General features: G+C 44.6%; 6 protein-coding genes and 1 long non-coding RNA gene across 8 annotated transcripts; 2 read left to right on the forward strand and 5 right to left on the reverse strand.

The window, feature by feature from the left end:
- Positions 1–5,450: 5,450 nt before the first annotated feature.
- LOC6606781 lies at positions 5,451–6,078 on the reverse strand. The gene has a single exon (XM_002031542.2). It carries the CDS (start codon positions 6,072–6,074, stop codon positions 5,460–5,462), a length of 615 nt encoding a protein of 204 aa, XP_002031578.1. The 5' UTR covers positions 6,075–6,078; the 3' UTR covers positions 5,451–5,459.
- Positions 6,079–12,559: 6,481 nt separating this feature from the next.
- LOC6606782 lies at positions 12,560–13,593 on the reverse strand. The gene has a single exon (XM_002031543.2). The coding sequence runs from the start codon at positions 13,455–13,457 to the stop codon at positions 12,900–12,902; it is 558 nt and encodes a 185-aa protein (XP_002031579.1). The 5' UTR covers positions 13,458–13,593; the 3' UTR covers positions 12,560–12,899.
- Positions 13,594–14,790: 1,197 nt separating this feature from the next.
- LOC6606783 lies at positions 14,791–16,858 on the reverse strand. Its single transcript, XM_002031544.2, has one exon. It carries the CDS (start codon positions 16,706–16,708, stop codon positions 15,398–15,400), a length of 1,311 nt encoding a protein of 436 aa, XP_002031580.1. The 5' UTR covers positions 16,709–16,858; the 3' UTR covers positions 14,791–15,397.
- A 2,557-nt stretch (positions 16,859–19,415) lies between these two features.
- On the reverse strand, positions 19,416–20,949 carry LOC6606784 (protein ABHD11). Its single transcript, XM_002031545.2, has one exon. It carries the CDS (start codon positions 20,803–20,805, stop codon positions 19,885–19,887), a length of 921 nt encoding a protein of 306 aa, XP_002031581.1. The 5' UTR covers positions 20,806–20,949; the 3' UTR covers positions 19,416–19,884.
- A 2,196-nt stretch (positions 20,950–23,145) lies between these two features.
- On the forward strand, positions 23,146–24,114 carry LOC6606785 (protein Fer3). The gene is made up of 2 exons (XM_032721503.1): positions 23,146–23,328; positions 23,392–24,114. Exons 1-2 carry the CDS (start codon positions 23,190–23,192, stop codon positions 23,838–23,840), a joined length of 588 nt encoding a protein of 195 aa, XP_032577394.1. The 5' UTR covers positions 23,146–23,189; the 3' UTR covers positions 23,841–24,114.
- Positions 24,047–26,022, reverse strand: LOC116801496. Of its 2 annotated transcripts, XR_004362059.1 has the most exons (3): positions 25,931–26,022; positions 25,596–25,874; positions 24,047–24,531 (listed from the first exon to the last, which is right to left on the reverse strand). It is a non-coding gene; the product is annotated as an uncharacterized LOC116801496 (long non-coding RNA). The 2 variants fall into 2 exon arrangements; XR_004362058.1 differs by having other exon boundaries at positions 24,047–25,874.
- Positions 25,635–27,074, forward strand: LOC6606786. The gene is made up of 4 exons (XM_002031547.2): positions 25,635–25,850; positions 25,905–26,389; positions 26,450–26,804; positions 26,862–27,074. Exons 1-4 carry the CDS (start codon positions 25,661–25,663, stop codon positions 27,011–27,013), a joined length of 1,182 nt encoding a protein of 393 aa, XP_002031583.1. The 5' UTR covers positions 25,635–25,660; the 3' UTR covers positions 27,014–27,074.
- The last annotated feature ends 145 nt before the right edge of the window (positions 27,075–27,219 follow it).

The raw sequence follows: 27,219 nt of genomic DNA on the forward strand, positions 1-27,219 counted from the left end.
GCGGGCCTGAAATCGGATCCCATCTATTAAAGTGTACTTTCAACAGCACGGCTTTAAGCCATTGTGAAATGTTAAAGCCGCCTTAAAGGGACTTTGGCCGGGTTTTTATCGCTTTCCGAGTGGTTGAGCAGACTACGGCCGCCTTCACACGTGACCGACATTCAATTACCCTGCAGACTGGCCAGGGTATCGCATGTGTTTCGAGCTCATTCACTTGGCCGGCCATTGGGCATTATTTGCCGGCCGACAGGAGGCACTTGCTCCTGTGACTGATGAAGCTGAAAAGCCTACGGAACTGGACGAACATACAAAAAGTAAAGCGCGTGTGAAAATGGAATTTCCCACCCGTAACCTTCGGCGGCTGCGGGAAACGCTGCTCATTTGGCCAGATAATTTATTTTCGCATATTAATTTTACCCGACTCGGACAAGTCGCTGGTAAATGGGAAATTTGTGATAAATGAGCGGCGCTTAAATGCCCGGGGATTCCCCCTGCGTCGCCGGCAGTTGAAGGATCTTATTATCCCGAAACGCCCATTAGAGTGTGTGCTCAAGGATATGGCACGTGTATGCATATGCGGACACATACATGTTGGTGCACTTAAATACAAATTTGGCCAAAAGAGCTACAAATCACAATACCCGACATGACCAGAGTTTTGGGAAACGATTTCCTCGAAATTTATTGCCTTAGCTTCGGCTCCGGTTAAATATATATCATTGTAATCATTTACCAAAAAATGCATTATCATTTATGGAAACGATTGTTAGTCTGGCTTAAATTATGGTAAAATCTTTTTGACCCACATTTTTGTGAGTGCAGAGAAGTCGCCTATTTAATTGCTTTCTGGGCCTTTTTGGAGCGGATCTGTGTCGTTGAAAACAATGTGTCATATGCATCGCACAAACAAGCCGTTGACGGCTCACAAAATCGCTGAATTTATCAGGCTTACACGACGGACGAGAACAGAAAAGTGATGGATGGCACACAGTTTGCTAATGGAGGAAATATAAAATAAATTAGTTGTGGTTCATTTCGCGCCACTTGAACTATGCTCCGTCTCACTTATCTCATTAATGGTCCTCGTTGGCCGGGCTAAATTCTTAGCTGTGTCGCAGGAAGTATGCCGCGCGCAAGATGCTTCGACATTTTCCAGCTTGATGGCGTTATTAATTTCCTCAATGGGAGGACAGCAGGAATGGCGATGGCTCCATACATTTTTGCGCATGGCTCGATTATTGAAAAATTCTTTAGTCATCGCTCTGAGAATGGCAAACTGACAACACGGCCGGAGAAAAACATCAGCACCAGAAGCGAGAACAACAGGATCTGGACCAGGTCCATATCCTCTCTCTCCTCCCACCATCTCTCCTCTCCTCGCCAACCAACTCGAAGGACCTGCAGGCTGCACTTGCTGTCGCCTCGTGCCATTCAAGACGGAGAACAGTTGGAAAAACATGAAAGCATGCCATCAAGGAGCGGCTTATGTAGAGGGTGGGAAAAACGGGGAAAATATGACAGAGGTAGAACGATTAAAAAATATGAGATTCAGAACAGCTTGAATCAACTGGTAAAGGTTTCATTTATGATCGTTTAAAAGGATATTTAATAGGGTTTATTTATTATTAATTATTTCTATTGAATAATTACCCATTTTAAATAGTATTAATAAGCTGTTGATATAGCATTGCATGATTGTTTATCAAGTTCTGTACCAATTCTTCTAGCTCATACAAAGTTTGGAAATGCAAATAAAATTGCTTTTTATTGTCCGAATACTTGTACATGAAAAGTGCATTTCAAATCGCGTTAGTCTACTTCTTTCCAATTTGCTAATCGAATCAGAGCAACTTTTTACCCTCAATACTTTGTATCCATGTATGCACAGCAAACTCGTGATTTCAATTATAAAAGCTGCCGTCTGGTTATAAAATAACAAATAAAATATATTTAATCTCATTTAAGAGGGCAAACTTTCGAATGCGAACCACATTTGTGATTTGTTTTATGGTGTGACACATTAGCGAAATTGCGCTAAATAATTCTCGGGCTATAAATTTAATGATGCATTAAGCGCGAACTTCTTGAGGCGTCGCATCCTGTAGCATCCTGTCGCGTATCCTCGTTTCCTCGCCTCCTTGCTGCCTTGCTTCCTCGTGGGTGTCGTTTCCCGAACCTCTCACCCATTCATTTGCAATCATTTGGTGGGTCGTGACTCCAGTTTTTCGCCAAACCGGAAGTTCCCGGCCGCTTGCCAACTTCCGGCGAGGCTGCGACGCGTCGTTGGGAATTTTAACATTTCAACTTGGCACATTTGGCGAATTATTCAAATTCTTGTCAGTGCAGCGAAAGGAAAAAGTCCCAAAGAAGACCCACAAAGAGAATGAAATGAACGAAATAAACTAGAGGGCAAGGCAAATAAAAATAAAAAAAAAACGAAAGAGTCGCGTTTCTGGCTGGAATTGGCAAAGATTTATGTCAGCCAGTGTGTGCAACGTACGTATATGTATTATGTATTACGTAAGGCGGCCTTTCGAGCGCAAATAAAATGTTTGCTCACATTTTTGTAATTTTGGATAAATTGCTCGTTTATTGCCGGGCCATGTTTTCCCGGGATTCCCGTTTAAATACGAGACTGAGAATTCAGAAGCACAGAATACCATAGGAATAGGGAAGCGTAGGTAGGAGGAACTCAAAGTGTCGCATTGTTTTGCGTTTCCGTCGAGTGTGCTCCTTTTATTCTAGGCGCCTTTGCCTCGCTCTGAATAATTAATATTGCGCATACGACGTGTTGCTCCGGCTGCCAGTCAGCACATCCCTGGCCAACGGATGGCGTTTCACTTTATTATGCTAATCAGCGCTGACTCGACTCTGTGCATATGCAAATTGCAATATCTGCCAACGGACTACAAGCTTCCAACTTGAAGTCATTAGCCTGCTTCGAAATACCAAAACGATGCTACTGCTACGAGGATTTCTTGTCTTGAGTTGGGCATAAATTATGATTAACTTACTGCCACATAAATCAAACTGACGTTGGGCAATAACAACAACTGCGACCAAGTCAGCTAATTTGTCAAATCATGAGCGCAGACTTGTGGTATTTTACCACAAAATCGGTGGAACAACATTACCATCCTGTGAATTACAAGTTATTTGTCAAACAGCCAAATTAGCGTGTGTTTTGGAAAATGTAACAGAAAATTTAATTCGATGTTTGATTTGCGAATTTTCCATTCGTTAGGCAAGAGAATATTTCGGATTTGTATGGTTAAAACATATAAATGAGCTTATGAGCTTATAACTTATTTTATAGAAATCTATATTCATCAACCCTTTGGGATACATTGAAATCAAAATAAATTATTTTCCCCTAAGCCTAATCTAGTAAACACTATGAGTCTGCTTTATATTTAACCCCTAGCAAAGGTTGATGTCCTTTTCTCCTACTTTGTTGCAAGCAAGATTGTATTGTATAGTTGATAAGATTGTAGCAATTAAGCTGCTTATTGAACGCTGGGGAAAAAGGGTTTAGTTGCCTTCAGCAGGAATCCCCTTTAAAACCGCAGCCACAGGACTCCTGTTGCTCAGCAGGATGCTCGGAATGGTCCGGATGCCTCTCCGGTTGGACAGCCGTTCTCCGGTCTTGGCTGCGATTCAAGAAACTCACAAGTGACACTTGCTCGAAAGATAAATGCGAACGTAACTTTGGCCATCAAATGTTGCCAATCTACGGCGAAGCTGGAAACTACGTTCGTCGTTCCACTGCAATTCGGTGGAGTTACCTACGTCCATTCACCACTCGAGCGAACTGAGGACCGGGACTGGGACTACTACTCTCCGTCCGGATACCACGACCCTGGCTCATCATGAGCATCCATCGTGTGCACAGGAGCAACGGAGCGTCCGAGTTCGAGTCCAACTCACAGGCCGAGGAAGTCACATTTACTTACTGATTTATGGTCGCTTCCGTGCTCCGGGCTTTATCTGTTGAGTTTTTGGCGTAATCATTTCAAGTCAAAATGTTTTCAAAAGGCGACGGCACCCGGCCGGTCTCGCTCGGCAGGAGAGTGGAGCCGGACTCCAATCCGGCAATGGGTCGTTGATAAATGACAGCAAGTTTATCTCCACATTTGCCCATAAATTCCGCACTACAAAACGGCAGTCGCCTTCGACAGGACAGGAGGTGGACCCTACTTTGCTGCCGGCCTTTAAATTATGTTTAGTGCAAAAGGCTTGCAGTTAGCATATTCAAAGCTTAAAGGGGGCGAGGGGCCGGGATCGAGGAGCTGGACCGGACAGGAAACGCCTCATATGTCAGCTTTGTCGGGAAATTGCTGCAGAATTAATGAACGATGGAATTTTCCCTTACGATGTGTGAACTTCGCCCGGGGAAAAGTTAAAGTGAGGAAAATATTAATAAATAGCTGCAGCAAAAAGGGGTTTCCTTTTTTGCATAGATGCCCTTGAGTGGGACAAACATGTTTGCCTGGCCACTCACTTATTATTTCGAGATATAAGGAAAACATCCACTGATCGCTCTGAATGGGCATCCCAAGCCTGGGGCTAAATATGGTCCGCACCCAGCTGAAAAATTGCATTTGCATTTGCTAAATAATTTACCACACATACTGGCCCCGGGGCAGTTGTAAATTGAAGACAAATGGACCCAACCTCCGTGCCCCGATAGGTTTTCAAAGAATTTTATTTCTATATTGTTGTTTTTATGGTTGGCACCCGCCCTGGGGAACTTTCAATGTTCCAGCCATGCGAGTGCCCAATGGGCAAATGTTTTAAAACAAACACCAGACCGCTCGACTAATGACCCAAACTCAATGGCCCAGTGTGTGCTGTGTTTACCGCCCGCTGGACGCGTTGACGTGCTGTTAATTAATATTAAACTCATTTCCACATTCTGGCATTGAAATGCCATCAGCAATCGCCGGATGGGCGATTCCGCCTGCCCGATTCCGGTCGCGTTTCATTGAATGTTGTGCTCTGTATGTGGGTGTGTGTAATTATTTCACGGCTGTCCAGCTCCCATCTCCCATCCCATCCTACATTGCCAACTGGCCAAATTCACTAAGCCCATTAGGAGGTGTCCTATACATACGTGTTCTGGATTACTTAATGAGTAGACCGTATATTTCGGGCTTCCCATAATTCAGGCAAACTGTTTGTGTGCATGCCATTTAAATTTAAGCGAGTTAAGTACGCTAGTGATCCTGTTTGCATGTTGATTTCCCACATTACGCATACGACCCGTCTGACAGCGTGTCCCTAATTACAATTGATGGTGATTCGCAGGCAGATCACGCAGCCAGTGCGCCAAAACTAATTAAAATGTTTATCAACTTTGTAATTGTCACACCCTAATTGTGGCACCACGTGACTCCATTGTGACCTGACATTCAATTCAATTCGAAACGAAACAGCCTTGTTCAGTGGGAGTTAAGTATTTATTCATTGACTTCCAGCAGCAGGCTGATCAGTTCCATGGGCGACTTCTTGCACCTGCTGGCATAGGCCGCCTGGCAGTCGCCGCCCCTCTTGCCAAAGTGCTCCGATGTGTGGTATTCCCGATCCGAGCTTTGTCCCAGCTGGTCCACCGAACTGGAGGGCCGCAGCACTATGTCCATGATCTCACCCAGCAGGCCGGATTCGTGGTTCAGCGGCAGTGCGGCATGCTCACAAATCAGCCGGAGGAGACAACTACGGCCGGGCAAGCCCATGTTCTCGATGACCATCTCGATGCCGCGGTAAATAATCCAACGATATAATGCTCCATAGGGGGACTCCTTCTCCCTGCCCGTTATGGCCATCGGCTTGAGGTAGACCCGTGTAATCTCCGTGGAGTTGGTGGGCAGAAAGTACTCCGCCTTGAGCACATAGCCCGAGGTAACCGACTCAAAGTGCAGGTTCTCTACCGGAATACCAATGCCACCGATGAACTGCACACGCGTGGGACTCGTTGGTGGAAAGATCAATGATCTGCTCAAGCGTTTCAGATGGCCATCGGCGGAGCACAAGTGCATCCAGCTGAGGAACGCGTATATTGCAACTTCTAGTCTCATTTTGCTTCCGTTCGGCTCGAGAATCAGTGGTGAACTGAGCCATGCGTTTTCACACCTCAACTCACTCACTTTCTTCTGGCGGCGGCTTGTTTGTCTTGGCCAAAGAGGCTTTTAAGACCCGAAACCAGTGCAATTAGCACTTTGGTGGCAACTCACTGATCTAGTTAAACCAATTTCACTAACGACCATGAAACGGTAATAGACGCCGCCAAAGTGCAGTCCAAAGAATATTTAAGGAACTTGGATTAGCTGCAAACCATGTTTAACCATATCATCTCATTTATTCGAGCAAAAGCTGTTCAAATAAAACGAGCATCGTATTCTGTAAATATTTACTCTATTCAAACGACTTCGACTTACACTCTGCTTTCCTTGTCCAAAGTAATCCAACTAGTTTAAGCAACCTCACATGCAGTAAAGTAACTTAAGTAAAGTGCACAATTGCATGAACCAAAGGAAAAGGATTGCTAAACGCGTATGAGGATTGCCCGGGAATGTGTGAGCATGAGCATTGGCATTAAGACAGTAACCGGAGTGGCGGGATGATGCGGATTGGGATGGGGATTGGATGGTCTTTTACTGGTATGCGGAGCGGAAGTTATGCCCTCAACGACTTGAGTAAGTTAAGTGAATTGCCGTTGCATTAGGCGCTGCCGGGCAAAAGAAGCGGAAAATGCGGGATGAGCTCTGAAAGGGCGTAGCCCGGGACAAAACAGCTCGCCGGGATGTGAAAGCTCTTGGGTGGCGACACTGACCTGGACAGGAAAACGAGAAATGCTACGATTGGGAGACAGAGGGAGAGATTACAGGAAAGCGAGAATCAGCACAAAATGTACAAGAATATTCCCACTCCGCAGGGGGAAAATGGAAACGCATAAAAAGCACTGAAACTGTAGGAAAAACTAGTTGATTTCTCGATTCCCCATTGTATTGTGTTCTGGGCTATTTATTAAGCTGGCGATTTAAAGTGCGGATGACAATGCTCTAACACAGATACTAAACTTCACAGAATCATCTACATTTGATCTACATATGCCAACCTGTGGGATAAATATTTCAAACCTTCTTTGTTTCCCATTGAATTTTTTTGTCAGATTTATTTGCAACAAATACATTTCAATTCCATTTATATGACATACGCTTGCCTATAAGTGTAATTGTACAAATCCTTTTATAATCCCGTCTTTTATTTATTTTATAGCTGCAACATTAAAGTCCATGCGAAATTCAGGAAACTGTAAGCAAGTAAATGCCTTTTAAGTAGTTTAAAAAGCCAGTAAGGGAAAAGTAATTTATCCATAGTTTTTCTTACCATTTCCATCTCGGAAACTGGAGCACCGCGCAGGCAATAAAAAGTTGGACAATGCAATGCTGCAACGCGGAACTTGCAACTTGGATGGAGGCAGGTTGAGGAACCGCAACGCAGGCCACGAAACTTTCACCTGCAGCACTTTATGTGCATCGTTAGCCGCTGTAGTAGTGAACTTCGGGCCAACTAGTATGCAAAATGAAGGCAAAAGTTGCCCAAGGCGACTGGCTATCGATTGTCGTGGCAGGCCAAATCAATTATGTTGACAGACCGACACCAACACCATGCGCAGAGGTAAGCGCTTCTGTGAAACAGTTTAAATGCCACAACGTTTTGGGAGACGGGCGCACGTGTCGTATGCGTAATGAGCGACCCAAACAGAAATGCATTCATCACCGCCTGCGTGAAAGTGGGCGGTGCTGGGTCGTGGGAGCTGGGAGCTTGGTGCCTTTGCAAGTGTCGTCGTCTTCACATCTTGACCTCGCCGAGCCGAGCCTCGAAATTACCTCGTTAGTGCTCCAGGGCGGCGCAAATCCTTTGCCCAACCGACGAGGAGAACTCGTCTGGCAAATGAATGTGTCTTACTTATGCTTATTTAGTTTCTGGCCCATAAGGAGCAGAACCCCAAGCTGAAGCTGGAGCTGAAGCTGCTGGATGCTGAATGGAGGGAGTGGGCGTGGGTAATGAGTTAAATTATTATGCAAACGACGGCTCCATGTCTTCAGCTTGGAAATGTGTGCTCCACATAAACAAAACACTCGAAATGTGTGCCGGGGACAAACAGAGCTCCTGAAGCCAGTAGGCAGTTGCAAGGCGAAGAAGCTGCTTTCCGGGAATCCAGGCGGCATAAATGTAGATTAGATTCGGAACGAGGGGGAGCAGGAAGCTGCTCACTCAATGCAAGTGGCATCATTTGGAGCTCTTCTTGAATCCCAAGCACAGCCCACTCACACCGCTCTCTGCATCAATGCCACCCACATTATTTATGGACTTTGCACACAATAATTGGCAAGCTTTCCGCTCCACAGCACACTGGTCAGCAAAAGGACAGTTCGCATTGGGATCGGAAATCAGAAATGGGAATGGTATGGGAATTGGATGGTCTCCGGATGGGAATCGATGTGGGATGGGTGGTAGGATTGGGGTGGCTGGCTCTCCTGGTTTGTTGACTCCAAAATAATTGTTCTGTTTTTCGGGGCCATAAAAAGCATCGCTGAACAGGTGTATTTGGCAATCAGTTCGAATTGATGATTGTCAGGCAGCAATAGAATTTCATAAAGGAAAAAAATTAAATATATATATTAAAACGACCATTAGGACATCAGCTAATTGTATTAATTATTTAATTTCAGTTTTTATGGCAATTAATATCTGAAATATGACAACCGAAGTATATCTGTATAGTATTACCTATACATGCAGGTAAATGAAATCTTCTAAAGATACAATTTTTCAACTAAACGACAAAAACTGAGCTTAAACCAACCTTTAAACAATACTTCAAACTTTATTGGAATAGCATGGCTATGACTTTGATGTGTTCTTTAATTTGCTGTCCCCTGATATCCTTGATTTTGTCACAGGATTTCACACATGCCACAATAACTTCCGAAGCGAAATCAATTTACAAGCCAAATATTTGGGCCATAACAAGGCCCCAAGCTGGCTCTAATTATGCATGGCCACCATGCGGGTCACTTACCGAATTTGAATGCAAAGCTGGTTGGGTCAAAAAGGTGTCCACGTGTCCCAGTGTCCATGTGTCCATGTGTCCACGTATCCATGTTCCCGAATCTGTGTATGTGCCTGTTTGGCACAGCTCGAATATGGGAAATGTATGCAAATGACCGGAACACAGCAAACATTCTAATCGGCAATTGTGTTTGTGTGCTTTTTGTTGATATGGAGTTGTCTTTGCTTGTTTTGCTGATTTTGAAGGGGGAACTTAAATTCCATGCCAAAGGATAGACGACCAGGACCATAGAAAGGATTCAAGCAGATGGGAATAAATGCGGATCTTTAACTCTAAAAATGTGAAACTCTAAAATGAAAATAATTTAAAATTAAGGTCCTGTAAAAAAACTTGGAGTTTTGCAAAATTTTTTTCAGTTTTTTTCAGTTCGCAGCCTAATTGATTTTAATTTTATGTAAAATTACACATTCGCCTGAGCTCCCTGAGTTCTCCACAATAACAAGGTTACAGTCTGCCAAACTCTTATTAAAAGTTTCGGGGCTGACCAAAAGCCCTTTACTTAGTTACAGTCCCAAGGACTTGGGTGAATGTGGCTTGAAGCCCCTTAAATGAGATCAAATTGAAACACCCGGCCAGGACACGCTGGGAACTGTATTCAAATATTTAATCCACCCGGGCAGACAGCATTCACAATAAACCCACTACTCCAATCCCCAACTGCTCCACCAGCCCCGCTAGCTCACCATCGCTGGCACCCACATAAAGAACAGCTGTGTCCACCGTGCAGAATTTCATGACACACCGAATGAAAAACCCAGGCTGGAGAATCTGGATTGGGATTGCGATGTGATGGGGCAGTTGGGAGTGGGAGTGGCCATAGGAGTGGGGCTTAGGATGTCGACTCTCTGGCCTTTTCGTGTTTAATTGAGTTTGAAATAGGTGCCAGCTTCTCTGGCCTCCCAGCCGGTGGGCTCTGAAATAGGCTTAGTTGCGAGTTGCCATCGAAACAAAAAACAAGAAACCGGAATATATGGCAAGGGTTGAATGCAACTGTTTAAGTCAGCAGATGCTTTTGCTTACCAAATTTTATTCCACCATTGATGCATTGCGTCCCAAGAGTTTGCGGGGCTATAAACAATAAGGAGAGACTGTAAAGTGGCTACGTTAGCCTCCTCTGCACTCCAAATTTAATCCTTAATCGGGCCAAATCCCTACCCATTCCACTAAATCCGCTTTATGTTTGCCCAGCAATCCTTTACCCCAATTCATTTATTTCAATTGTTGCCGCAGCTTCCGCTGTTTGCCGACAAAAGGCAGTAGTCAACTATACGGCGTAATAAGCACTTTTTATTCTGGGCACATTGTGAACGCGGCAATTTTATTGTTTCCGGGGGCATTCAGATCGGCAGTGGGCTTACTGTGGGCAAAGACCCTAGATTTTTGGCAAAAATTATGAATGAAGGGTTTAAAATGGAGCACAAAAAAAGGGGTCAAAAGAAGTTGGTGGGAATCTGAATTTACAATCATAGTTTTGTAGATTTCATATAGATATTTATATTACTATCTATTTTCATTTCTTATAGTCATTATTTCTTTATCACACAGATGTTCAGTTTAATACGTGTAACAACAATTTTATTATATACCCATTGTTTAAAACTTCAGCTTTAATTCGCCCACGCCCCAGCTTTTCCCCAAATGGGCGTGGCTGATGGCGCGCCCGTGTTTGCGCGACTTTCAAAAGAGCCCTGAAATTCGCGTACATTCGTTTCATTTTATAACCCGAAACGAATAAAACAAAGCAAAGTTTTCAACTTTTTGTTCAGACCTTGAATGACATCGTTGTCTCCCAACTTATTTTTATGTGAACGAGAGGCAGCCGATTGAAGGTAAGCAGGTGGTGCCCGAAATTTACTTACCAAGTACTTACTTGCCTATTTCAAAAGCCATTTGAATAAACGGGCCCAAGTCGCCGAAGAAATGTAATAAAATAAGCCTCCACTTGGCAGCTGCATAAACAAATACCTGATAAAGAGAGCTGGTAAAAGCGAAAAAGCGGAAAAGCGGCGGGCGCTTTGTTGGCGATTCGGGTCCACTTTCTGGACCGGGGCCACTCCGAAAAGTATTTGCATAAAATGTTGCAGCATTAGCGGCAGCCACTACACATTGGGACAATCCAGGGAATGGCCGGACCCGGTATTGCTACGGTATTTTTTATTAAATTTTATTATTATGTTTTGCATAATTTTTGGCCTTTTTTCAGTTGGCCTAAAATTAGACGAGGTATGCCTTGGAGGACATTGCTGGCGAAAAACCCTTGGCATTCAGCCTAACTCCGAGGATACGGCCAAATACTTTTGGCAAGCTCCCGAAGTTCCTCAAGTGGAAGGCTTTGATTTAAATGTAGACAAATTCGCTTAATGCCCGCGAATCCAGCTCTTTAACAATTTCCGCTTCCCGAAGCAAAGAACTTAAATACAAGTCGAATAGCCAAAGCATATTTACAGCACCCCGGGGACACCGGGGAAATCGGAGACCGGATTCAGAATTCAGAGAAGACCAGCGAAAATAGCCGCCAAAGTTGCTCACAGCGCGACCGCGCAGAACTCGAATGCGACAATTAATTTCAGTGAATTATGACCGCAGAGTGGAAAATGGCGCTAATGTGACGGCCTTTGCCAATTTGCTGTTTGCTCTCTGCAGTTTTTCCCGGCCACACCAGACCGACCGAAAAACACGAACAGCTGTCAGGGCATCCGTTTTTGTTGGTGGCCACGACTGTGCGACTTTGTGTCCGGCCAACTTTTTCGGGGAGGGGGCACGGCGACCGCAGACCAAAATAGACAGTCGGTTCGGTGTTCGGGGCTTCTGATGATTCCCCGATTCCGTTGATTCCACTGACTCCACTGCTTCCCAGGCGTGTCGTTTGCAATATGACAGCCAAAAACCGAACGGCACAACGCTGCGTATACGCGATATGCTCGTATGCAGCGAACCTTCGAAACTGTCACAGCCACGCCAATCGGAGCTTAGAAACGGTGTCGATCTCTGCCGCCATAATTCACAGCCAAACATTTCAGCACCGCTGCCTGTTCCATTGTTCGATGCCTTTCGTGTCCGGGCCCACAAAGAGGATGAGAGCTGGATAGCAGCGGGAACGACGCAAAAACGCAACAAAATGGCAGACGGAAAGTACGGCAAAAACACGCGGAAGTCGCAAGCTTAGCACGCTGAAAATACTCGTAAAGTACAATGAACCGCAGATGCTGGAAGGCGGCGTACTCCTCCTGATGCCGGGATGTGGGTGAAGCCAAGTGGATTTCTGTCTTTGTGCCTGCGTCCTGGAAAACGCGAAGAGGTATGCACAAAGCACTTGGGTGCAAAGTCTTCCAGAAACAGATTTAAGACAAATCAGTTGAAGAACATTTTAAGTATTTAATGTTTGTTGATGTCTCATTTGATATTCAATTTTAAAATATTATTTGTATTATTAAAGATATTATTTGGCAATATAGTACAAGAATTGTGTCCTTTTACTGCACATGTATAAGATAGGAACCCTTTATTATTGTATTATTGAATTAAATATTTTTTGCAGTTGGAAAAGTGTTTAGCAGGTATCTCCCAGTCGGGCCTCTTCGCAAACCCTTCACTCTCACTAGCATCCTGGTTTTTCCGCTGCACTTGGCACCATTTATCCTCCGTGAGTGACACTTTCAAGAGGGACAGTTGGTGGAAATGGTGATGCTGGAGATGCGAAGATGGAATTCCCGACTCCTACACTTTATTCACGCTCCTAATTCGATGACAACAGTGTTGAACGCTAACCGTCGAAACCCTTGCAAAATTTAATGTTGTTCTGGTCGCAGAAATTCTTCAGATCCATGAAATTGCTATAGGGAATGTTATCCTTGGCATTCAGCGTTGTGTGAACTGCATGGTTTTCATCTTCGTCTACATGATGGAAGTCCTGGCTCAATTTGCGACCCTTGCAGATGGTGAACTCGCCCTCGTCAAATTGCTTTCGTCTCATCTCAAACGTTGGTTCGGTTGTAGTTATGGATGCCACTTGTGGTTCTGAGGACATCTTGCTATCGGAGATGACAACCGATAAGTCGCTTAATTCAGATCGGAGCAGACTATCCGTCTCCAACTTGGCCGTTAGTGCCGCCGTATCTAATTTCTTCGATTTTTGCGGAAATGGCGTTCCAGATCCCTTGGAACTTTTCAACCCATAATCGCGATCGCTGGTCGTGCGATCGGCATACTCGCTGGGGTTCCTATAAAAGCCAAGGCGAATGGGAAATAACTTTTCCTTGGGATTGGCCTTCTTCATGCTGGATGGATTAGTGTTTTGCAGAGTTTGGAAGTTCTTGTGCATTGTGTTTAGGTATTTATGTTTTTTGTGTGAGATTGCCTTGTATTGTCTTGTAAAGCCTTGTCTTCTATTTAACTGACTTAGAGTATTTTCTAGGCCTACTAACAAGTTTAGAAAATATATACCAAAAATAAATAATACCATCCAAACAGCAAATCTTTAATGATATCATCAATAAAAAAAACTGCCTTTTTACTTAAAAAAAAAGAATTAAAAAAATTGTGCTCTGGAAATTTTGATGATGGCTTGCGTAATAGCCAATTTTAACCAAGTTGGTCTAATTATGTTGAAGTAAAGGCTGAATTGGGTCACAAAAGTCGACAATCTTGAAAACTATAAACAAATCAGGCTTCAGAAACTTTCTGCCAGCCGCTTGCACCGAAAGTTGATGGCGCCCGCAGTTTGAAAGTTTTCCATTCAATTCACTTAAGACTCTTTTCACCTTTCGCGTTTGCATTTTGATGCGGCAACATTTCCCCAGATTCCCCATCCTCCACTCCTTCCGCTCCTGCCACGTTTTTCCACTAACTCGTACCTTGATGGCCCAGTTCGCAGTGAACTTTCCTGGCCAGAGGATAACTGGGCGAGAAACGCGCACGGAGCGACGACGACCAACGACCAACAAGCGACGACCAACGGAGTCGTTGCAGCTAATGGTGTTTATTGCATTTACTCCCCGGCTGCCACTTAAATCGGCGACACTGTGGGCGGGTTTGGTGGTTTACCAGGCTGGGTTGGGCTTTCGGAGGGCTACGATGAGGAGGAGCAGGAGCAGCAGTAGACGGAGCAACACCTGCAGCTACGCAAATACCCCGCAGGCGGCAGACCAAGCACAACCGACTATGGACTATGGACTACGGGCGATGGAGTCCGGACTCCACTCCACAGCTCCCACCAGGTGCCTTGTCCGCTCGCGTGGAAGAAAGTGCAAAGTAAATGCACAACACAAAGTCTGCCTGGCGCTGCCTCTGGTGAACAGGTGAATGGAGCAGGGGGCGTGGCATGCGCCAGGACGAAGTGCGGCAGACGAGGGCAGCCGCAACTGCGGGTGCAGCCAAAAGAGCAACTCACCAGCCGCACCATCTACCAACCAGCCAAGCTGTTGTCGCAAAGTTTGATTAAATCACATGACAGGAAAGGACGAGGTGGATAGAAAGGAGAAGGAGGATCAGGCTGGCCAGCGACTTGTGGGACATGGATTCAAGTGGCTTGATGCCACTGCACAAAGAAAAATAACAAGCTGCGTCGGATTGGCAAGGATTAGCTGTGGGGGATTCAGGAATTTTAAAATTTCATTGTGATAGTTTAAAGCCACGAAGTTCACCCTTTCTATAAATAAATGAATAGAAGATTAATTTTATTAAACAATTTAGATTTCATTGAAACTAATATTTCGATTTACAGTGCAGTTCCACAGAGCCAATGAGCCACTGAGCCACTGACTGCGGGCGTCGGGAAAGTAAATAAATTCATTAAACGTTTAGAGCTGGCCAGGTGGGTCCGGTTGCCTTTTGTGCCTGGGTAAAATATTCAGTTACCCGGATTAAGTGGATTACCATTCAGCAAGTTGCATTGTCCCGCAATCTGAGGATCTCTGGGACAAAGACTGGTTCGGCGGGCATTTGGTGGCGGCATTGCATTCAAACACCTTTCTCAAAGACCTGCATTAACAGGAATTTAGGTGTCTTTTGTTCTTGGCTCTTGCTGTTCTTGGATGGGGCTCACAAGCTCATGGACATCGCATCGAATCGATTCAATTCAATTGAAGTTACATCTGGATATCACGACGCAGTTTGCGTTCCAATCACTTGAAATTTTTAGAAGTCCGGGAGGGGCAGGATGCAGAAGGCAGAAGAGTCCTTCGTACAAATATATGCGGATACACAAAACAGATAACACGTACAGATACAGACACAGACAGAATGAGGTGGACTGGACTGTTTCTACTCTGAAATGGGCGGATTCAGAAGCAGCTCCCAGGTATCCTCCTCCGTCGACTCGGAACTCTTCGTTTCATCGGAACGCAGGGCGTGGCAACGATTGCACTTCGCCCGGTACCAGAAATTCAAATTATAGCAAATATTGCACAGCCAGTCGCTCCTGTATGGCCGCCAACGACGAGGGGCACCGTCCTCTTCGCGTGATCCTGCCAAGGAACTTCCCTCGTTATTCTGAGGAGCGACCACCTTGTCCGCCTGGCATCTGTTGCAGCTGGAACGCCAGACGAAGTTGCTGTTCCGGCAGAGCATGCACACCCAATTGTCGATGGCCGGCTTCCATTTCATCGCCCGCTGGCGACGTTGGTGCTCCGGCGCGTTGAGCTCTCGCGGATAACTGTACCGGACACTGCCCCTCCGGGTGGACAGGTAGGCGGGCAGGACGGTGACCAGCTGTCCCATGAACTTGGCCCCACTCAGACAACTAATCGCCGCCTGTGCGGAGAATGGACTCACATAGGTTATAGTGGCCTCACCCTTGGAGCGCCCCGTTATCTTGTTCTTGTAGACGAAGATCTTCGGTTTGTTGGTCGACTCGTCCATCTTGATAATGCCCACTTTGCCGAAGAACAGGATGATGTCGTTCTTGGTCACATTGAGGCGCATGCCCAGCACGAACACGGTTTCCGCCTGGATCACATACTGCTCCTGACCGATGCTTATATAGGGACTATGCCGCGGGAGCGCCAGGCGAGGCATGTAGTCGGCGGCGGTGCGCGGGAACACCATGTAGGATGTGTTGCCACCCATGCAGGGTAACATAGGCGGCCTCTGCTCGCCATTAACCTCCTCTGCAAGTTCCTCCATTTCCCCCATTTCCATTTCTCCATTCATCTCTTCCTGCTCCACCATCTCACATTGGTTCATCTCAAGATCCAGTTCCGGCTCCTGCTCTGTGTCAATGCTCACGGACTCGCCTGAACTCGCCATCGGCGAGTTGATTGCCTCTGCATCACAGAACTGGTCATCCTCTTGGCCCAGAAGCAAGGATCCGCTGGCATCGCCGCTTCCATCCTCGTAGCGGTAGAGATCACTGTACATGCCTCTGGGACTCAAACCGGAAGCGGCATTCGCCTGGGCAATGGGGGCAGGTGCATGATTATATCCTAATCCAGAACCCAATGTGGTTCCGACGATGTAGCTGGCGTGGAACATCTGTTGCTGACTCTGCAGCTGTGGCTGTGGCTGCTGGGTGTCCGAGTAATTTAGAGCGTAAAAAGAATTCGTATACACTACGCTGGCTGCCGTGCTATCCATGGTTGGTAAAAAATATAGGTAAAACTCCTCGTTGTGTGGCCTTTACTGCTGATCAAACACGAACCGATTCCTTTAAAAACTACTGAAATCTTTGATAACATCCAGACACTAGGAGTATAAAAATGAACTGAGTTCCGGATCTAAGTTTCTTTGATAGATTGTGTTGTATAGCCTACTTGGCAGCCACATTTTTCAATCAAATGGCAAACCATTTAATTTGCATTACTTTTGACTCGAAAAAAAATGTTGGTGATGTGTTTTTATCCACATTAAAATAATATAATCCGAAGTATTAACAATATCATTGCTTCACATAAAAACACACATATCAACCATTTGGTGCCAATGAAAATATTTAAAATAAAATCGACAGCGGCAGGATTAATTTGATTCAAATATGTGGAATTTACTGAGTGAAAATGTATTAATAGCCAAGGTAAAAATGCAATATGGACATCGAAATGGTTGGCACTTCAACATCCACACCTTTCAAGAGATTTGACCTGGTTTTTCCATCGGTAGTCCATAGTTAAAAGCGCGGAGAACTATGCAAATTTCCGTGATTGGCGGCTAAAACTCTGGATGCATCCAACCACTTTCGCAGCTCACTGATGACTTTGCACTTCGCTTGTCGTCGTCTTCGGAAAATTGATTCATAATTTCTGCACATTTTCACTTTAATCAGCAAACTTTGATTACATTTTCACAGCGTGGGATGGCGCATAAAAGTACCTGAAATCAATTTAAAAGCTTCGAGCAGAACTCCACTCCCATAGGGATCTGAAACTTAAGCTCATATTTTTGGGAGACAAGACTCATCCGTGGCCGGGCCAATCACGATGAATCAAGATGACTGGTACTCATCAAGCCAATTAGCTGCCAATTACCCCACTAATGACCGACCGCATTAACCCCACAAAGGATCCCGAATGGGAGGGCAGTCAAGAATAATGTCCTGCCAACGGAGCGGGGACTCTGAAGACGTGTTTATTCATATATCCCGAACCCGAACTCAAACCCAGCCACCGTGATAAACGAAAGTGCCACGTTTGTCGCCAGCTCGGTTCGGGGGAAAAAAAAGAAAACATCATCTTCACCAGCAATTGGCTTTTATGGCCGCCGCCTCTTTACGACCAAGTCCGCTGACCTTATCATCAGATTCCGGGTTCTCGGATCCGGTGTCCTGTACGGAAGACCCTGCTTCATTAGCAGCCCCCGCTGCTGGGATGTTCACTTCCAAGAAAGAAGGAGGGTCAGCATCTTCAACAGCAGCAGCTTTACTTCAGAGCGGCAAAGTTTTGCTTTAACCCGTCAAATATTTCCCCCGTTGAAATGAAGTAATGAAGCTGGGAACCGCCGACACGAAATTAAAAATCAACTGTCTTGAAGGGAAAACAACAGCGAAATGGAAACTGTTGCCGGGGAAAGTTCCTATTCCGCTGGTGGAAAACTTTTTGTGCGCTCATAAAAATCGAGACAGGGCAAATTGTCTTCCAGTATAATTGCACAAAAGTTTGACTTTGAAGCTCGTCCGTAATTGAAAAGACAAAAGCGCAGCAAAGCAATTGGCCCGGAATATAAGCTGGTATATGTATGACTACGCTGCGTTCGGTTATTCCATGGCGTGGCCAAAAGGGATGACTCTTCATCAGCATCTCTCAGTGCACACACACACTGTGTGCTGCATCCATGTTGTCTTTCCTTCCATTTGCAGCAAAGGCGAAGGAGGAGCAGCTAATGAATTGGCTGCCTGCTGGAGCAGAGTAAACACGCAGCACAGCTCAGCTCGGCAATCTACCTCAATAAACTGACATGAATCGGAAGGTGCGCATTGGGTATCGAAAACACCTATACACCTACATATCTGCCAATGAAGTATGAAGTATCCGCATCCCGCACAAAGTCGAATTAATGGAGGGGGCGTTGAAAATCAATATTCATAAAATGTAATACACATTTAATTGAGATGAATTGCATGCATTCAGCATAGGCTGCAATCCATTTCAATGGAATGAGTGCACCTAGTTGTTTAACTGTATTATACTGCACTTCTACGGGGCACGGGGCTTTGTAAGGATATAATGCCCCAAGTCCATCAGCAGCAATTATAGCCATTTATAATCATAGATTTGGTTTTGTTAAGCGTTTAACGCTGAAATATATGTATGTATTCAGCTGGGGTTCATATTTAGGGTAATTCGTTTATTTCCATGGAATAATATTGTGCTATCAAATCTCCCAGGTGAAGTTAAGGTCAGGACCCCAGGCCTTATAGTATAGATGTGCATGGTAGCAGAAAACCCTGGAAGTTGAGCCACAGTGCCACAGTGCCACAGCAGTTTGGGCTTATGCAGCTGCCACACATAGCAAAATAACAAGCAATAAAATGTGTACGTGTCTAAATTTTAATATGGTTTCGGTACGTACGCACATCCAGTTGAGATGCTCATGTACATTCATTGCGGAATGTGTGGATGTGTGTGTGTTTGTCAGTCCCTGTTTATTTGACTTGCTACTTATTTATTACGAAGCATAATGAAATTTCACGTAATCCTCATTAAAGCCAGAACAAAGGCACGGAGTTTTGGCAAACAACTTCAAGTCGCTGCTGCTGTGTACATTTGCACATTCATATCTCAGTCATGACTCAATTTCAGCAAAAGTACCCAGCAAATAGGAGCTGCTCCGAGGTGGAGATGAACACTCCACTCGCCGGGACTCAGATTATCGACTTTTGAAGCACGGGCAGACACACGACCAAAAGCCAGTCAGACAGACGACTCCATTGCCCACACGTCCAATACAAATAAATCAGACAAAGCATATAAATCTAAATTGTATCGCATTGTGGCGCATTTCGCCTCACCTTCGCCTTCAGCTGCTTTATTGGCAAATTGGCGGGTTGAGGGATTGGCCTTTGTGTGCCAAACTCCCTGGCTTCCACTTGGAGCACCTGTGTGGGGTACTCGGTATCGGTTCGATTGCCTGCCACGTTGATTTCCCATCGATTTTGGCAACAACCCGCACCGCTACAAATGGTCATGCCATTCAGCCCTTTTTTCTGCGGTTTCCATTCTGCTGACAGCGCAATTATCGGTGGAGTATATTGAGTGCCAATATACCAATGCCAATTTTATATAAAAGTCACTTTATACGTTAACCAAAGCTGCGTTTCTTCAACATACTAAGCATGTTTGAGTGAACTCCACGACCAGTTCAACAAACTGTTCCGGCTGATCCTCGTACACACAGTGTCCAGCATCCAGTATCTGCACCACTGTATTTGGGAAATATCTCTGCATCACGGCAATACTCGTCGTGGTCACGAATTCCGACTGGGCACCGGCGATGAGCAGGACCTCGCCCATGTAGGGACGCAGTCCGCCCAAAGTGGCCTCGTAATTAATCATCATCTCCCCCCAGGAGCTCAGAACCGCCTGCGGATTAACTGCCCAGCCGAAGGTGTTGTCCTGCATCTTGCGCAGATTGTAAATAATGCGACGCAGCTCGGAGGCGTCGTGGACCACATCCTGGAACAGTGGCAGGATGAACGTGCGCCCCTCGGAAAGTGATAGATTTGAGGGAATACTCGGCGCCACCTGGAGCATCATCTCGAACACCTGCCGGGTGAGATAGAAGTTACTGGGCACCGGTGCCGGTGTGATGTCCACCAGTATGACCCGTTCTACAAGCTGCGGCTGGGTGAGTGCCAGTGTCATCATTGCCCGACCGCCCATTCCATGTCCAAGTGCAACGATCTTGTTCAGTCCCTGGTGGCTCATTAGGGCTTCCACGTCGGCAGCCAGGTGCATTGGCGAATGCCCGGATATGTAAGGACTAAGGCCATGATTCCGAGCATCCACGGTGATCACCTGGCGCAATCCAACCTGACTGAGGTTAACAGCCACCTGGCGCCAGGATTCCAGTGACAGATTGAGGTCGTGCATCACCACAATTGGTGGCGCCTGCATCTGATTGCGCGGCGAGATGTAGGAGACGTACTCCAAGCGAGTGCCCTGGACAAATGACTGGAAGTTTCGCAGCACTTGGGCTCCGCCTCTGGAAAGGATCGAGCAGAGAAGTCGCTGTCTTGCCATGGTTACCCAAAATTTCGAATAGTCGTCCGTTCCGCGGGGAACTACATTAAAATGTGGGTCTTCTTTTGTTATCCATGTAAAAATAATTGTTTTTTGCTGGAAATTTAGAGAAATCTCTCCAATTTGAAAGTTCAAGCAAAATCATTCGACATTTTAAAACTTGGCATACATTGATTTATCCCGTTTTTATTGACAGTTTAAAAGGAATTCTGTCAAATGCTACAAAAATAAATTAAATCAATACTATCATGGTAATGGTATAAATGGTGTACCTCAATGCGGTTGTTATTCCTTGCCATTGCATAAAAGCAGCATTTTTATTTTCATATTCCTTTCAGGCAACAGCTCGAGTTGTACCTTGGAATATTCCGTATACGCCCCGTAGCGGCCGTCGTCTCGGGGCACAATGGTATTAGCCGTAATCCACTGGGGCTAATGCTTCGTTTAACGCTCCGGAGTCGGAGTCTAAGCGCTTTCATGTCGCTTACAATTGCGGCTGGCAGTGCAAATCCCCAAATTGCGTAATAAATAAAATGCATTTGCGTGGAAAATTAGGAAATGGCAGAAACAGCGCCACGAGAAGGGGGAGTAAATTCAAATTTCCACATTTTTATATTTTTACATTCTTACATTTTTACATTTTCATAATATGAGCGCGCTGAGTTTGCCATCACAGAGGGCATAAATCTTGGCGAGTGCTCAGACGCAGACACAAACAAATGGTCTGAGACATTTCTTGTTACTTGAATCCCCTTTTTTTGGTTGCACAAATCGAAAGATGGAGTTCGTTTGTTTTTGAAGACCACGCCAACGGACGCCGTCTAATGGCTGGAATCGAAATGAATGCAAATTTTCAAAATATTTTTACCCAGAATCCCTCGCCTTTGAACTTCGATTTAGCCATTAAAGTGGGTACACTTCATGGCAGCTGTCTGTCTGGCTGTTTGACAGTATCGAAGGCACTTCATATCCAATTTCAGGCTATTGACACAATGAAGCACCCTTGAGTAGTACTCCGCTGGCTTGGAAGAACATAAAACGAACTAAATAAATAAACTGGAAACCTCATTTGGAGCCATAAAAACGAACTTTCGAATGCAAACCCAGAGTTGAAGTCGTGTTTTGCCCCTTTCCAATCAGCCCCATTGAAAAGTTTAGCGACAATGAAATCCTCCGAGTGCTGGATACGACCCCCCGGGGAATCAGACCTCCAAATTCCCATCAAAGGATTACCTCCGTCTGTCAGCGCATTCCATTCTAAGCCTTGGACGCTGTCCTGTTGCCACGCGGCTAAATACTTGCCTGAATTGGGGGAATGCCTTTCATCTCCACAGCATCACAATCTTAGAGAGGTTTCGATTGGGAGCAAAAAGCCGGCGTAATTATCCGCGCAGGTGCAGTGAACCCTATTCAGCAGGAGAGCTGAATATGAAGCAGGACTCCCAGAGAGTCACTTATAAACAAAAACAAATGCATGCAACAGATTGGAGGAGACTAACGGCATAAAGGCTATTTCAGGTGATTAACTTAAATAATAAATGAAAAAACTATAAGTACAGTTAAGCCGACCTTTTTTAAATTTATTTCAATCTTAGAAGATTTCTAAGTTACTGTTTAAAAACCTTTTAATTTTAAAGAAATTTAGGACGTTTAAAAATCGTGTTGCTAACCGGTTAGTTTCCTGAAACGGTTCGTGTCACGGATGCCTTAAAAGCACTTTGTGCTAGTATAATCCAAGACATCGACCACCAGCTTATAACCGTTTCGAGGGTTGGAGTATTAACTAAGAATTCGCTTTGACATAAGATAACTAATATTCTGGAATATCAGTACTCTTTGCCACAGTCAAGAACTGCAAAGCTGTTTATTAATTATTACTATAATATAGTAATATAGTTACCATAATCTTATGGTACAAATTTATTAAAAATGTATATTCATATACCAATATATGCGTAAACAGGTAATTTAAACGTTATCAGTCAGTTTCAATCAGTCTTAATTCATTTCGATTTATTTAGTTTACTATATAGTACATAGAATATTATTTTAAAATCTCCAAATTGGTTAAAATAAATAATTCTTCTGTTCAGTACGAAATGCCTTATCTAATCAGATTTGAAAGTCAGAACATCAGACTTCACGACAACAACCCCCAGCAAGGACGACCAATCGGATCGCACCAAACTGTTGCCAATCCAAAATGGCCTCCAAGCAGATGCTGCCATCCGCCGGGGAGGAAAATCCAATAAGCAAAATTTGGAACAGCACCGAGCTGACTTCGCAGCCCGTGAGGACAATCAGAATTTATTGCAACACAGTCTTCCAAGCAGAACAGACCCGAGGTCTTCCAATTGCAGTACCATCCAATACAACAGACAGTCATGCAGCATCCACATCCCAGTGACCAGCCCACCTACATGCCGGATGTTCCATTCCAGCCGCTTTGGGGTCAGGAGGCTCCACCGCCGCCCATCGTTCCATACCAAGAGCTCATCGCCGGTTTTCCCTGCACTGATTTGTGTAAGTACCAGTAACGGAATTTCCATGGAGTGTAAGTGCTCAAGATGGTTTTCTATCCCAAAGCTCTGTGGCAGCGCTCGCAAGTAACTCCTTTGGTGCCACAGCGCCCATCGACAAATGGAAGGGCCAACGGTTCCTCCAGCTCCTCGAAGAAAACGCGACGACGTGTGGCATCAATGGCCCAACGGAGAGCTGCAAATATCCGCGAACGCCGTCGCATGTTTAACCTGAACGAGGCCTTCGACAAGTTGCGCCGCAAGGTGCCCACCTTCGCCTACGAGAAACGACTGTCCCGCATCGAAACCCTTCGCTTGGCCATCACCTACATCGGATTCATGGCGGAGCTGCTGAGCGGCACGCCCTCGAACTCCCACAAATCCCGGTCCGATGTCTATGGAAGCATGAATGGTCACCATCAGGCGCCACCACCGGCAATTCATCCACATCATCTGCATCCGGCGGCGGCGTATCAACGCGACTTTGCCTCGCCCTATAATCATAGTTTGTCCTAGTGAGATTGCTCAGGCTCAGGAAATCCAAACGATAATCGTAATACACAAATAAATTCAGAAACTGCTTCTCGTCAGATCAGTTTTGTTAAAATATTATAGTTATAGGAATAGATAAGTAATGTTTTCTTAAATCTTTATATATTGTTTAAAAAACAATAGAAATATTAAAAACATATAAATGAAAATAACAAAGAAACAAAGGAAATTTATTGTTTAGTTTCAAATATAATTGCTTTAATCAGTAAATCATAATTGGTCATGTAAACAGCAAAAATTAGTTTCCATGGGAGCAATTAAATTAGCCAGAACATTGCATTTTTGAACTTCCAACTTAAATGGATACTGTAAAAAAAATTTTTTTTGTATTGAAGATTTTAATTTTAATATTTGTGAAAAGGCAAAGTAGAGGACAATTAAACAAAATCGGAGGATAATCCAATTTGGTTTTTGTAACAGTAAACAAATTGATTGTCTAAGCTCGGTGGTGACTTTAAAGCCAAAAGTACCACCGAAGTACACCTGATAATCCGCCTAAGTAGAACCCGCACTTGTTCCTAAAAAAACGGACCAAAACCAAAGCGAACCATGTCGTGATTTGCGTGCGAATTTGTGCAGCTGGAAAGGCAACACATGCCCAGGTCCATTCGGTGGTCCCAATGAAGTCACATTGCATACAAATCACGGAGGTTTCCTAAACGGACGCCGAATGGAAAGAAAACTATTATACAAAATTTGACAAGGCAAACAAAGCGTGAAATTATTATTAATAAATTGAGGCACTCGGAGGGGAGATGCCAAAAGGGAGGACGGCAGTTCGCAGTCAATTGTAGCAACCCCTAACCAAGGACAACCCAGGAACAAGTGTAACACTTGAGGGATTCCCCGCAACCGGGCTAAATACCAAGGAATTTTTGCGTTCAACGCCCATCGCGAACAGATTAGCGCCCTTTTTTCCGGGCAGCAAATTAATTCGGAACGGATATTGCATTGACATTGGGATCGGAAGTCGGAAAGTGGCCTGCTACCTGGGGGTTGACTGCGTCCCTTGTTTCCAATGTTTTGGTAGTTTGGTGTACAATATGTTTTGATGAATTTGTGACACTTCATGCCGAATTAGATAGCTTCTCCTTAGGGGTTGTTTGCCACATCCCCTCGCCTATGAAGCGTGCTCACGTGTCGCCGATTAGCGCGTTAGTAAACTCTTTGAATTAAATAAATATGCTGATCTTAACTTCTAAAGTTGATCTTTCCGGCACCTGTGGTGTGGGAATTTTGCGATTGCATTAAAATATTATATTAAGACACGTGGCCTATATTAACTTCATCCCATGTTCATCCACTATGTTCATCCACTATGTTCATCCATCGACTGAGATTGACTATCCTATCCCTCCCCTTTTGCACTGCATGTCAAATGGCTATGACAAATTAATTGAATTTTGCTACCATTTCTGGCATTTTTGGCAATTTTTCGACAATATTTTCGAACTCAATTAGGTCATGATAGATGGGACTTAGGATCAAACACAGCCGCTGTTTTCACAGCTACTTAACTATCCAATAAACAGTGTGCAAGTCGGAACCAATCGTATCTCACTCATTTTGTGCGATTTAACAGTGTGTTCGGACTTATCTAAGATAACTTAAAAGTCCACAATCATGTTTGCCTGACTTCATAAATTTCAATCATACTACCCACATTCCCTATCAACGCACTTATCGATTCTTGTGTACACATGTGTGAATAGTACTCACTGGGTTTTCTTGGTTCCCATAAAATTGCCGGCCCAAGTTTAGTTTGCAATCGAGAACGGAGGAGAATGTCGAGCCCACTACTGGTAACACAACAATCCCAAGACGCTTCTCTGCCGACTTGGGTGGATCAGAAGGAGTTGGAAGCCTTGGCAAAGCAGATCCCAGACTTCAGAAAAATCGAGAGTCTTCGATGGAAGTGGGAGACTCAACTGGCCGATCCGGCACTCTGTGTTCACTTTCAGGTGCTTGTGGCAGGTAAGAAATTGGAAAGTATTCCGTCTATTTATATTAACAATTAACTAACCGTAGACAACAAGAAACGGCAAGTGAGTTACCTAATCAAGTCACCAGAAACAGTGTCAATTGGACTAAAGGTGCCCAAAAAGGGGTATTTCTCAACGGAGCGTCACATGTTCGAAGTGGTGTTACCTGCCCTGGAGGAGCTTTATCAAAATTCAGATAGAATCGTTCACTTTGGACCACCAGTCATCCAGGCAAAGCAGAAATCCAACCACATCTATTGCGACTACATTCTAAACAAGGGTTATTCCGTGGCCAATGGTCTCAAAGGCTTGTCCGTAACCGCCATGGAAGGCGTACTTTCGAAACTGGCTGCTTATCACGCCGGTACGGTTGCCTATATAGCTAAGAATCCCGGAAAGATGAGGGAGCTTCCAAAGCTTGGAGAGCAATCAAAATCGAATGAAGAGGCTGCCGAACTGAAGAGCTTGTATCAATTAAGATTTCACGAAAGTCTACGATCGAACGACGTCAGGCAATACGAAGATAAGGTGGTAGGTATTATCCGCAGCCTGCTGTATATACCCTTCCACTAACTCGAAAATTTTTTTTAGAAATCTTTTCAAAAGTATTTGAAATCCGGTACGGAGATTCTGGATTCGAAAGCTTCTTTCAACGTCATTCTAAATGGATCTTGTTTGCCGAATAACTTCCTCCTGCAAGTAGATGCTTTCGGGAATGTTAAGGATACGCTCTTCAGTGGTTTTCAAACTGCCAAATATGGTCCGGCTGTATACGATCTTTTCAGTTTACTTCTCACGGCCCCAGCTGAAAAATCTATCCGATTTGATGGTTATGTGAAGTTCTATCACGATCAGTTGATCGAAAATCTGAAACTCCTAAAGTTTCTGGGAAAGAAGCCCAGCCTCACGGATTTACAATTGGATTTACTGAAATACGGTCATTGGGGTAGGTGGAAAAAATATTCTCTGTTTCCTTAAAGTTTTGAAAGTGTATTTTTAACAGCATATGAAACTGCCACGGAAATACTGCCGATCGTTCTCTCGGATTTGGGAGACAACGACATTGAAGAGCTCTTTAGGAATCCCGTGTTTGGGGAACAAATCAGAGAGCTGCTGCCATGGATGGAGAATCGTGGTTACTTTGAAGAAGACTAGACTATAAGTAGTCGAGTTGAAGATGATTCTACAATAAATAGATACCCCCCTTACACACTTAGATAAGATAAACGATGGATGTACTTTAAGAATATGAAACGTATCAAAAGCTATCTCACCGATGCATTTGATTATACGGAGGCAGATATTTTTTAAGAGCTACCATAATAAGGCAGATAATTGAACCAAGGCTGCAAGTCATTGCT

This window comes from Drosophila sechellia, chromosome 3R, assembly GCF_004382195.2.
Source record: "Drosophila sechellia strain sech25 chromosome 3R, ASM438219v1, whole genome shotgun sequence".
NCBI lineage: Eukaryota > Metazoa > Arthropoda > Insecta > Diptera > Drosophilidae > Drosophila > Drosophila sechellia.

What these genes read in the sequence shown, in the direction of transcription:
- LOC6606785 (XM_032721503.1), top strand. Translation starts at nt 23,190, where the DNA reads ATGCAGCATCCACATCCCAGTGACCAGCCCACCTACATGCCGGATGTT. An exon ending in TTTTCCCTGCACTGATTTGT is followed by an intron (nt 23,329 to 23,391) that starts GTAAGTACCAGT and finishes TCTATCCCAAAG; the next exon opens with CTCTGTGGCAGCGCTCGCAA.
- LOC6606786 (XM_002031547.2), top strand. Translation starts at nt 25,661, where the DNA reads ATGTCGAGCCCACTACTGGTAACACAACAATCCCAAGACGCTTCTCTG. An exon ending in GGCAATACGAAGATAAGGTG is followed by an intron (nt 26,390 to 26,449) that starts GTAGGTATTATC and finishes AATTTTTTTTAG; the next exon opens with AAATCTTTTCAAAAGTATTT. An exon ending in ACTGAAATACGGTCATTGGG is followed by an intron (nt 26,805 to 26,861) that starts GTAGGTGGAAAA and finishes TATTTTTAACAG; the next exon opens with CATATGAAACTGCCACGGAA.
- LOC6606782 (XM_002031543.2), bottom strand. Translation starts at nt 13,457, where the DNA reads ATGCACAAGAACTTCCAAACTCTGCAAAACACTAATCCATCCAGCATG.
- LOC6606781 (XM_002031542.2), bottom strand. Translation starts at nt 6,074, where the DNA reads ATGAGACTAGAAGTTGCAATATACGCGTTCCTCAGCTGGATGCACTTG.
- LOC6606783 (XM_002031544.2), bottom strand. Translation starts at nt 16,708, where the DNA reads ATGGATAGCACGGCAGCCAGCGTAGTGTATACGAATTCTTTTTACGCT.
- LOC6606784 (XM_002031545.2), bottom strand. Translation starts at nt 20,805, where the DNA reads ATGGCAAGACAGCGACTTCTCTGCTCGATCCTTTCCAGAGGCGGAGCC.